The following is a 12,108-nucleotide window of genomic DNA, read 5'->3' on the forward strand; positions in this document are numbered from 1 at the left end:
CTTTCATAGTATTTGCTTTCTAGAGTATTCTTCTGAGCTGGAGAATGCAGCTCTGTCCTTTGTGAATGGAGTTTATACCTGTATTTCTGTGGCTAAGAATTGTTTCTTAGTTCACAGATCCAACTGATATGCCCTGTTCATGTTGTGGTGAAACCTGGTATGATGATAACTCTTGCCTCATATCATAATTTTCAGTCAAGATACTTTGTTATACAATCCAAATAAGAGCATGTATTGCGACTTTCATGAGCATATGCTCATCTAGGTGAAAAAATAGGGATCCAAGAGTAAGTCTAGAGTTTACCAAGAGTACACAAAAGTTGTGATACACAGTAGGGAGTTTATATGACAGTTACTCAGAATCTGTTATTTTGATAGACATTTCAGATCTCCATAAGATGGAAAGAATATGTTTTTGGAAAGAAGTCCAATAGCATATATTACTCAAACCCAAAAAGCGTCATGCAAATGTGAAAACAATGTACAGAATTTAGCCTCACTGTAGTTATTAGATTTGGTTTCAATTAAGACAGTTTTCTTTCATTGTTGGCACATTCGTTTCGTGCTGTGTATGCACATATGCTGAGGTATTTCAGATGGGAGAATTTTTAAATTTCAGAGCATGAACCTCACTCCCTGGCACAGCATATCTGAGAAGGGGAATGTCTCTTTCCTCTGCTGGCAATTCCTTTCAACAACATGGCTGAAATCAGACCGATGGTGTTCATTTTATCAAGTGTCACTGCCTTCACCTTCTTTTCTAAATTTTTCTTCACTTATTGGTGGGACTAAATGTAGTGCTGGGTTTCATTAACTGCCTTTTTTTGCAGAGATCATTTCCCCAATACCTATTGTTTTCAGTCTTCTTATCCGTTGCATTGGAGAAGATAATTTCTGCAGACAAACGTGTGTGGTTTGCATCAGTTTCAAACCCCTTGCGGGCATGCTCTGTATGCATAATGATAAGAGTTTTGTTTAAATGATAGCTCTTCCTTGGAAATCAGTGCCTTTGAGTGCTGTTTAGTTTCCAGTTTTGGACCTGCCAAGACATCTTTTCTTCTAGGGTAAAAAGAAAATACCAAAAGGAGATTGCCTTTGGAGATCTAAAAAGATTGCTGGCAAGCTAAGGTTTGCTAATGCCAGGACTTCCCAGGCTGCAGTGACTTGTGACTTGGTAGGATCACCCACATTGTTACCAACCCTTTGTACCAGCCCTTTTTGTCTTGACTGTGGTCAGTTGCCAGAAAAGCTGGGATGTCCCAGTCAGTTTGTGTATGGATAGTTTTATTGCATTAACACCGTCAGTTTCAGTTAAGTGGGGCAAGTCTCAGCCTCTCTGCCTTTCTTCTGCACATCCTTCCGCTTGTGTGATTTTTTTCTCTCTCATACCAGACCCATGCATTAACAGCTAATGATAGACGCTTGCTTTGTGTGATGCAGTTTGATCCTAACTCCCTCCACTTTCACTTGATGTGCCTTTCTTTCTGCTCTTGGTATTGAAAGAGCTTCTGCATGTTCAATTCTGAGTCTTCTGTTCTCTCAAGGACTGCGAGAGTGCTAACCTGTAAGGTGACACTACTAATTGATTTCCCCAAAAAGATGCAAGTATGCTCCTTTATAGTTTGTTTATTCCAACACTTACACTGAGCTGTGATGTACAGATAGACAGTACTTGATGTGTGTGTGAGAAATAGAGGCTTTTAGTTGTTGTGGACTGTCTAGACTCTTGGACAACTTTTGAGAATTAATATGGAGGTCACAGATATAAGAATTATTTTTTGTTTCTGTGTTGGTGAAATCTTTGTGATGGTTGCTAAAATCTTATAATGTTATACTTACATTTGAGAGTCTTCTAACAATTAAGGAAGGATGTTTTCAGTACCCCTATAGAAAATTTTACATCTGTCTCAGAAAACTAAAGCCAGTCTGCAGCTGTATTACACTTTTTACAGAAGGGAATAATTTTACCATCCACAGCCTCTTCTTATCCAGACATACTTTTATTTGGAATGTATTATCTTTTTGTGTTACCCACTTGGGGAAGATAATCAGAATGATAACAATAGTAACTGTTCAGAAGGAGGTGAGAAGAATGGTCAGGCTAAAATAGGGGGTTTTATTTGTTTTGCCAAAGCACTGCTTGGACGGGATCACTGGAGATTATCTAGTCCTGTGTCCTGAAGTGCGTTGGTTGGAGCCAGCTAGCATTGCCTGTGTCTGGTGCAGGGCAGCCACAGCCTCCCTTCACAAAGATTCCCTCTGGACATCCCAACCAGACACCTGTACTCAGTGCAGTACAGTTCCTGTCTGCCCAGCCTGTCAGTGCCCTCTGGAGAGCAGCACAAGCCTCAGGTGCATCAGCCACTCCTCTCAACTTTGTCCAGACTGCCAAGGTGCTGCGGGTGTGCTCTGTGCCATTGCTCCAGTCCTTCATGGAAGGGTTAAATAGGATCCTAGTATTGATTCCCTGCACTAGTGAATGGCCTCCAGCTGGACTTTGTACTGCTGATCCCAGTGCTCTGAGCCCAGCACTTGCAGCCAGTTTCAGTCCACCTCACTGTCCATTTGTCTAGCTCGTACTTCATTAGTGTCCCTGATTGTTGTGGGAGACGGTGTTGAAATCCTTGCTAGATATGGCATAAACAATGTCTCAGCTCTGCATCCACTGACCAGTGATGTCATCACAGAAGGAAGAGGGGCCAGTCAGGATTTCTGAAATCACTTGGCATGTGTATTCCCAACTTATTAGCTAGCATATCTTAAAGAGCAGAAGTTATGATGTTTTCTCCTCCAAAAAGTAGCATTTTATTTTCTCTTGATTTTTTGAGCATTTTAATTCCTTTTTTTTAATGACCAGACCTAAAAGTACTTCTTGTTGATACAGAATATACTTTAGGATCTAAAAGCAATAGTGTCCTTTTGAATGTATACAATGTACAGTTATAACAGCATAAACTTACATGTGGGCATAATTTTTCTTTGTGAACAATTAGCTTATTTAGCTTATAAATATAATTACAGAAGGAGCAGCTGATAGGCCAGAAAGCAATTTTGAAAGAATCCATGCATTTCTCTGATTCTGTCTGTGTAAAGAGCAGGAAGAGTCATCAAGTATCTTTAGTAATCGTATTGTTAATAGTTTCAGTTATGGAGATTAGTGATGTTACTGTATTGTGATTCTGCATTGATTTTTATTCTTTCCAGGGGAATTGCTGGTATATAGCTCCTAACATGTGGCTTTTGTATTATTAAGAAACTAGTTAATGTGAGTTTTCTGTGTGGTGGAGAGAAAAAATAGAAGCAAGATCAGGAAAAATTCTCTTTATTTTTTAAACTTGTAATTAATAAATTTACTGTAAAATTTAGCAGGTTTTACTTTTCAGCATACAGAGCAATCGTATCTCAGAAATTTGCTGACACAAAAGTAGACTGATGGGAGGGTGACAGATTCTAACTGACTTTTAAAAAGCAAATAAGTTGTAATGTAGTTCTACTTCTGAAGGCAAATAAACCAGATTTTCTGTCTTTCATCTTCCCTGAGATGAGACTGTCTGCTAAGAATCCATGTTGCAGAGGACAGGAGTGATGTCTGTATTTCCTATGCTGTGAGATAAAAGTGGGGTGTAACCTGACTATTTTTTCCGAGGCTTTAGCAACTGTTTCTCTGAATCAGTGTGCATGTTTTAATGACCATTGTGGTTCTGAAGGTAGATATATTTCTTTATTAATTTTTTTACAACGTGAATGAGTTACTCCAAGTTGTAGAGATGTAACTTGTATTCGAGATGTCTTCAGAGAGGATATCATTCAAAAAGGTAGATATTTAATAATGTAATTTTTAAATTTTAGTAGCTCTTTTTAATGTCTGAAATGTTTGGGGGTTTTTGTGTTTGTTTTACACCTCCTATGGGACAGGATTTAGTACCATATTCTCCATTTTTATTGCAAGTATGCACTGTGATGTCAACACCATTCCTTCTTACTGCTTCTCAGTGGCAATTAAAAGTGGAAACAATGTTGCTCTGCAGTTTCTGCGTTTTTATTGTATGGGTCTCATTGTCATCATTTCCCAATGCATCTATTTTCCTGTCGCTTTGATTTCAGAATGGCCAGACTCCACTTATGTTGGCTGCTGAGCAAGGCAATTTAGAAATTGTCCAGGAGCTTCTCAAGAAGGGAGCTAATTGCAACTTGGAAGATGCAGTAAGTATTAGTGTTTTATATGATGGCGCCTAACAGTGGAAGAGCAAGAAATTTCAAGGGGCAGGCAAAGAGAAGGAATTTAGGTTAGTGTTGAGCTCGGGGGAAAAAAGCAGGTGGATAATGATGACATATAAGAGAATTTTTATACAAAATTGCTTAGCTCATGTATTTCCCTGAGCCCTCATGAAGAGTAAGGATATTCCTCAGATGTTTAAAACATCCTGATCTCTGCGGAATTTGCTGGTGTTTCATTTGGGAAATCAGAGTAGAGAAATACAGCATTAAAGATGAGGTCCAAGTGATTTTGCTCATCTCAGTGTTGTTGAAGTATGTCAGTGGGTTGAATTTTTGTTTATTTGTTTGGGGTTTTTTAATTTGGTTCTGGTGTTTTTCCAGTAAATACTTAGAGAGAATTTAGGTTAAGGATTATTTCAGAACAGTGGCAGGGAGGAGTTTCAGATTTATGAATTGTCTTCATGCCTCAGCAAAAGAGGTTGACTCCAGATGAAAGATGCTCAAATGTGGTGGATAGAACAGAGATATTGTTAGAAAGTTTTGAAAGGTCTGTATATTCCAGTGATGAGTGATAACCAGGGAAAGGATATCACTTGGTTTTTTTTTACTTCTGCACTTAGTTTAAGTGTAGCGGCATGGACATCCAGGAAAGTTCTTCTGTGGAGTCTGTCACCTAAAAACTCCAAAACAACCAAAACCTACCAACCAAGCAACCAATTCTCTATTGTTATGAGACATTTTATTACAGTTGCTGTAAATGCCACAATTTCTATACTTCTAGGAAGAACAGCTACCTTATAAATTGTTGCTATATTTTATAAGTGGGTAGCGTATAAAAAAATCAATTGACACCTCGATGAGCTTTGAGCAGTGGGGGGAAATAAGCATAATGCAATCTTCCTGAAGTGATCAGAAGCGTGAAAAGCAATGGTCCAGATTACTCTGCATATCAGCCCCTTGAGTGCTATCACGCACTGTATGTGGAGACTTACTGCCACTGTTTTCTGTGGTCCTGGTTAGCATCTCGTTCCCTCTCAGCAGTTTTTAATACCTTGACATCATTTTCTAATCTTTTGTAGGTGCTGCTTCCTCCATATATTTATTAAGATAACCTGCAGTGAACTGAGGAGTGGAAAGGGCTAGATATTGGGTAGGAGAGCACATAACTGGAGGGGAGATTTGGAGTAGTTGCTCTGTATTTCCATGTGTATAACTGGCATGCTGTGAGTTTATTAGTACTGTTATTATTTTTTTAACGGACAGCTATTTTAAGGGCTACTGTATTTCCTGTTGTGGATTAAACATTTGAAAAACAAGGTTACTTGTATTGAAATATTGAATGTTACTTTATAACATTTTTCCTTTTTTTCTAGGATAACTGGACAGCTCTTATTTCAGCAGCTAAAGAAGGACATGCAGCTATTGTAGCAGAGCTACTCAATTATAATGTCAGTTTGGAGCATCGGGATTTGGTATGTGTTGGCTTGGTGTAAAAATAAAATAGAAAAACACTTGTGTCAGTTGGAGATTTTCGATTCCATAAAACTAAGAAAAGGTCTTTCATTTTTATATTATGTACCCAGTGCAGCTGAAATGAAGAAGAATATATAGTTAAATATTGTTTTCTACAGCTGTCAAATGATTGCTTTACTATTAATAATGGCAGCTGATTTACTAGGGCTGCTATTCCCCCCTTAAATTGCTTTGGATAAAAGCTAAACTCAACAACAGTTTGATTTTGGGTTGTGTTTTGTGTGGTGAGAATTTTTTGCAGGAGGAGGATTCGTTTGTGGGTTTTTTTCTTGGAGGTTTTTTGGGTGGTTGTGGCTTTTTTTTAAAGTATTCTGGTAAAATAAACATTATCTTTACCAGAAGATCCCTGTCTGTATTTACTTTTACTCTGGATGGCCATGATTGCTCTTACAGCAGTCCTTGTTTTCAGTCTCCTAACACTTGTTTTCATTCATCTTTCCAAATTTTTATATGGGAAAGTGGGCCCTACAGCCCATCTAAGGAGTTATAAAAGCTGCTGACCTGAGTCTACAGTTAGATGGCCCTGAAGAGCTATAAACTGTCCCCATTGACAGAAGATAGAATTAGGTACCTGCAAGGACTAATTTTGTTCTGCTTTAAGTTAAAATGTGGAAAACCACTAGGGGTGCTTCCTTTAATTGAAGTTCCACTCTGTGTGAAAGCTGAGGCATCTTCACTAACCAAGATTTTTTGTTTAATGTGAAGCACATTCACATGGCCAAGTGCTTGATTTCTAGACCTCTGCCAGTCCGAGGGATCTTTCACGTCTCTGAAAGTGTATTATAAAGAAATAAATAAAAACTGTGCTTACAGTTACTGGAGGCATACTGTTATTTTAAAATTATATTTGTTTACCTGACCTGTCAGATGCCTTAGGCCATAAAACCTCATTGTCTCCTAGCTTACAAACTTAAATAAACACTCCAGTGTAGTTTGAAATTAATTGCTCTTATTACCCCCTGCTACAGAACTCAAAAGTACACTTTCCATGTTAATTGATTTGGAATCTAGACTTTAAGATATTGATGTGTTTCTTGTTGTATTTTTTTTTTTTTAATCCAGTAGTTGGATTTGTATGCCTTTGAAATCTGAATTCAGTGTTCAGCAACATTAAGAACATGATGTTTTCCCAAGTTTTGCATATAACAGGAAATTAGCACTTCCTTACAGGAGCTTAATATTTATTCTGAATAAATAGGATTACAACATTGTGTAGTTAGTCCTTACTGTATTTTAAATTTGCAGAATAGTCTTAGGACAAATACAAAATGAAATAAAAGTTATTAGTTACACTTCCTAGTATTTTTCAGATTTTACAATTCTTTGAATTGTGTTTTCTAGGGAGGATGGACTGCCCTGATGTGGGCATCGTACAAAGGCCGTACTGAAGTGGCTAAACTGCTGCTTGAGAAAGGAGCAAATCCAAACATCACAGGCATGGTAAGTTTTAGTCTTAAACATCTCCTCCTCCCAAGTGTTTGAAGTCTTGAATTGTACACTCATCTTATTATCTTGATCAAATATTTTGCTTTTTCTGCAGTATGACATTTTTTACTGTACTTTATAAAGGGCTTGCTTTAATAATCTGTGTGATTACCACTGGCTTTTTAATAATTTTGAATTTTTTTAAACTGAAGCAAATGAGTGTATAGCTCATACTGAGATTCAAATTATCAGGAGAGGAAATCATAGAAAAGATAAGTAGTGTATCTAATGTTACTTGTATAACAGCTGTCATTTTTCTGCATCTGTAAAAGTTAATGGAGTAACTAATATGTGTAATGTAGAAACCATAATTTGCTTTAATTGTTTCATAATAGTTTAGATTATATGAACATATACCATTCATGTTGGAGAATTAAAAATCCCTAAGATTTTGAGATTTAGTTCATTTGTAAGTGTTTTTTACAAAAGTGTGGGCACGGATCAATTTGTTTATACTAGCAGTTCTCTGCTGTTTGAGGCAAGGAACAATGAAGAGAGGACCCCACTGGCCAGAACAACCTTTGTGATGGTTGATTTTCCCAGGTTTATATATGCAGTGTCCGTGTGCATGGCACAACTCCTCTGGAATCCTGATTACTTAGGGGTATTACACAGCTGTCTGTTGCTTCCCTTCCACCTTACAACTGTTCCTATAGAGAAAAGGATGTGAATTTACAAACCTTGTTTAAAGAGTTATAAATCAAAACTGGTTCAAAACAGTGGACATCTTCCTAGATATCATCTAGGTAACTATTGGTAATGTAGTTGGATTTATTTCTGCATATTCATTCTTCTATGGATTTAACTTCTCTTGAGACTTGTTTTGTTGATGTCAAATAATTAAAATGCATAAGACTATTTATTTGTTTTCTAATTCTAAGCAATACAGTGTTTATCCAATCATTTGGGCAGCAGGACGTGGCCACTCAGATATAGTCCATCTCTTACTGCAGCATGGAGCTAAAGTGAACTGCTCTGACAAAGTAAGTTATACCTATGTAATGTTTAATTTCTGTAATGTTTGATGAATTTCTTGTGGAAGGAAATCTATGAGTTCTTGATTAGAAAAACACTTGCTGTTATATTTTAGAGTTAGCATGCTAGACTAAGTTGTTATGCTTGAAAGAGGTTTGTCCATAGTATGCTCAAGATGGTTGTGAACATATTTCTGTTTTCAGAGCTATTGGAAACCTTGCTATCCTAGGTTGTATAGAAGAAGAATTCTTACAGCTATCTACAAAAGAAAAATGGAAGGGCCTTTTCAAATGCTTGTGTTAATTTGCAAGACCAAATTATATTTTTGTAAAAACTCATGCCATGAAATGTAGGATAAATACTAGATTGTATGGGATGCCAAAATGCTAAATACAGAAAGCAATATGATAAAATGTTGTGAATGTTTTTTTCAGTATGGAACCACCCCACTGGTTTGGGCAGCAAGGAAAGGGCATTTGGAGTGTGTGAAATACCTGCTGCAGATGGGAGCTGATGTTGACCAAGAAGGAGCTGTAAGTAACTGCATTTTCCAGTGATAAGTACATCCATGTGTCCTGTTTGGGTTTTTTAATAAAACATATACCAAGAAATACAGGAGACAAGATGAAGTGTTGATGTTGGAGTGTTTTACTTTTCAGCTATTTGCTGACTGCATGTGAATATTACTGAAATTTCTTAGTGCTTTTTAATAAAACTATGATGTAACTAGGGAGTATTGTCAGTGGACACACCAGTATGTTAAGTGTAAATTTTAATGACCATAAATTATTTTAGGTAATTGTTATCTGAAGGTTAATGCTATCAAAATTTATTCAGTATCCACGCCTGATGCATCAACTGTCTTATTCCTCAGTGCCATTTGAAAAGTAAATCAAACACAAATCATCTTTTGAAAATAATAATGGTGACTGTGACTTTTCAGAAATTGAATTTTTTCAGAAGTTTCAGCTGCATATTGTTTTGAAATAAAACAGATTACATTTAAATTGCTTGTCAAAACAAAACCAAAGTCCATTAAAATTCAAGTGGAAGATTAGGAAAACTTTTGGTATTCATATGATTATTTCTGAAGTTCTTCAAAAATCCTCTTTGTGAACAGTATTGGTAGACCTGGGTGTTTTGATATTATTATGTTCCCATATGACAAGAAAATTTTTTTATCATATGTGTGGCATTCAGGAGATAGAAGAAACTGATCTGAACTTTACTTTTTGCATTTGAAGTGTTCTCTACTATTGCTCTTTATTTTTTTGTTTTTAAAAGCATGTGTTTTGGTGCACTTTAAAACAGAAAACTGAAGTAGCATTTGGATGATTAAGAGATGATGTCAGTGAGTGTTCTCTTATTATTTGAGCTGCTGATATAATGATGATTGCTATATCCACTGTACAATAAAATCTTTCTGTTTTATTTAAAGAATTCTATGACTGCACTTATTGTAGCAGTGAAGGGTGGCTATACTGACTCAGTAAAAGAAATACTGAAAAGGAACCCAAATGTAAACCTAACAGATAAAGATGGAAATACAGCTTTGATGATTGCATCCAAAGAGGGGCATACTGAAATTGTGCAGGATCTTCTTGATGCTGGAACATATGTGAACATTCCTGACAGAGTGAGTCAATTTTCATCATAATTGTCATGCAGATTCGTAAATATGTGGTTTTTCTGGCTTTCTAATTTTTCTGCCATCTAGGGGTATTTTTGTGTATTGCTCTTTTACAAGTACTTTAGGTGCTAAATGTTGCTATATGAAGGTAAAGGATAAACTACTGAAACTACTCTTCTTCTTTGAGATGCTTGAATTGAGAACAAAGGGCATCTGACATATATGTAACAATAGACTAATTCTGAACTAATCTGTAGGCTTGGGGTGGGGTAGTGCTGCTAAAACTGTAAACCATGGATTCTGTAAAAAAAATGTATTCAGCATATACGTTTATCTTTTACAATGAAACTTTTTACTAGAAAACTTGCATATATGAGAGGGAGACTTCAGCTCTGGGTTAAGAGATGTAAATGTAACACTGTGTACGTCACCCATAAGTGCATTACTCACTAGAGATGTGACATGAACAGTGCCCACAGTGTGAATCTGCTTGCTGGCAGCTCAGGATTTTATCAGGTTATATACAGGTGCTTTGGGCTGTCTGCACTGTCCTCTTGACAGGGAGGTGTTTCTGAAGTGTCAGAGACAGGTCAAGCACTGCAGCCTTGAGGCTGTAGTTGGTTAGATACCTGAACTTAGATGTCTCTATCAGGGTCAGTGACTTAGTTCACACAGGTAATATGTTTTTTACACTGCATAAGTTGGATTGCTGGGGGTTGCAGAGGATAGAGGAGAGCTTTCTAATATTGCCTCATAAATTTAAAATTATTTTGGATGCATTTTCCTATATTTCAAGTGTCAGTGCATTTCTTAGATGGCAGTGTACTGAGCTACAGTCATGTCACAACAAATTTGACCTCAGGCACATAGCAAAGCAAACTTAAAATATTTAAGAAAATACATTGCAATCTTCTGACCACCTCTTTTGCCACAATGTTCTACAGCGATCTGCATTTCTGTGCTTTCAGGAAGGAGAAATTACAGCTTTCAGCACAGCTGACTGTGCGCCAAAAATACACCTAACAATGAGTACTCTTAATTTCAGATGCTAGAGAAGGTTTTGATAAAGAAAGTTTCTTGGTTTCCAGCCAAGTATGTAATGACTGATTGATGGGGCATTTCCTACTGCTGAGTTCTCTGAGTTCCACACCTGTGATTTTGCCTTTTATTTATTTTTCCTGTTTCATCCTGAAAGGAGTAATAGGCAGTTTCAGGACTATAAAGTAATTCCTGAAATTCTGGCATGTCCTTAAGTGTGTTAAAATCAGAAGCCTTAAGCACAACTTTAACTTTGTTTTATGTATATACAGCTTCATTTTCCACACCAGATTTTTTTTTTTTTGGATCGGAGATGAAATCAGCCTTTTGCTTTTTTCTTTATAATAGCACAATGTATGTAAACAAGATACATTTATTTAAAATCCTTGAGGAGCTTTTGTCAACTGAAACATCTCAAAGAGATTGACAGTATTCTTGTTTGGTTATAAGCAGGTTATTACTATGAGTGCTTGGTCTTCCTGGTTGGCTTTTCATATTTCTTATTAATTTAATCTGGGTTTTTTTAGGATAGTGGTTTAAGCTAGATGTATTTATGGAGTATTTGTTTTCCTGAACAATTAAAAAAAAAGTCAAGAATTTTTTCCGTATACACCAATTTTTTCGGAGATAGTTCTATTTTCTGTGTCTTTCTTTTTTAGAATGAGTGGCAATTTCTTAATGTGAATAGGCATAGAGCATATTTGGACGCTGTAATTCATTCTATGTTGCATTTCTTGTTGGCAAATAATGTTAATTCACGTTCAATATTCTTTCACAATTCTTTTAGAGTGGAGATACAGTGTTGATTGGAGCTGTTAGAGGTGGTCACGTTGAAATTGTGAGGGCCCTGCTCCATAAATATGCTGATATAGATATCAGAGGTCAGGTAAGTACAACAGTGTAAATGTTAGAATTCTTCTTAAATAGGATGTGAATCTTTATACCAAACAATTGTACTGTGTTCCTGAAAACAGGGCTTTAAAGTTTGCACTGTCTACTCTGTAGGAAATTCAAATTCCATCAAACAGTAAAATACATCACGTTGTGTGGGTTTTAAGATGTAAGCTACATGTAATTGTAATGGCTTGTTAGGCACAGTTTTTTCACTTAATTGTATACTGGTTAAAAAGGAAAAGATATAAACTGAAGTTCATCTGCACTACTGAACAGATTTAGAATAATGACATACTTTAAAAGACACCTAATATACTGATTTTAATAATATTTTA

At 36.4% G+C, this 12,108-nt stretch overlaps 1 protein-coding gene across 3 annotated transcripts in view; it reads left to right on the forward strand.

Annotated features, from left to right (window-relative positions):
* KIDINS220 (kinase D interacting substrate 220) overlaps positions 1 to 12,108 on the forward strand; it is a 76,256-nt gene that overhangs the window by 7,765 nt on the left and 56,383 nt on the right. For all 3 annotated transcript variants that reach the window (XM_038133733.1, XM_038133736.1, XM_038133737.1), the window contains exons 3-9: positions 4,105 to 4,203; positions 5,592 to 5,690; positions 7,093 to 7,191; positions 8,118 to 8,219; positions 8,646 to 8,744; positions 9,650 to 9,847; positions 11,667 to 11,765. In XM_038133733.1, coding sequence (XP_037989661.1) covers positions 4,105 to 4,203; positions 5,592 to 5,690; positions 7,093 to 7,191; positions 8,118 to 8,219; positions 8,646 to 8,744; positions 9,650 to 9,847; positions 11,667 to 11,765 — 795 coding nt within the window. The remainder of the gene's footprint in view (positions 1 to 4,104; positions 4,204 to 5,591; positions 5,691 to 7,092; positions 7,192 to 8,117; positions 8,220 to 8,645; positions 8,745 to 9,649; positions 9,848 to 11,666; positions 11,766 to 12,108) is intronic.

This window comes from Motacilla alba, chromosome 3 (genome assembly GCF_015832195.1).
Source record: "Motacilla alba alba isolate MOTALB_02 chromosome 3, Motacilla_alba_V1.0_pri, whole genome shotgun sequence".
Lineage (NCBI taxonomy): Eukaryota > Metazoa > Chordata > Aves > Passeriformes > Motacillidae > Motacilla > Motacilla alba.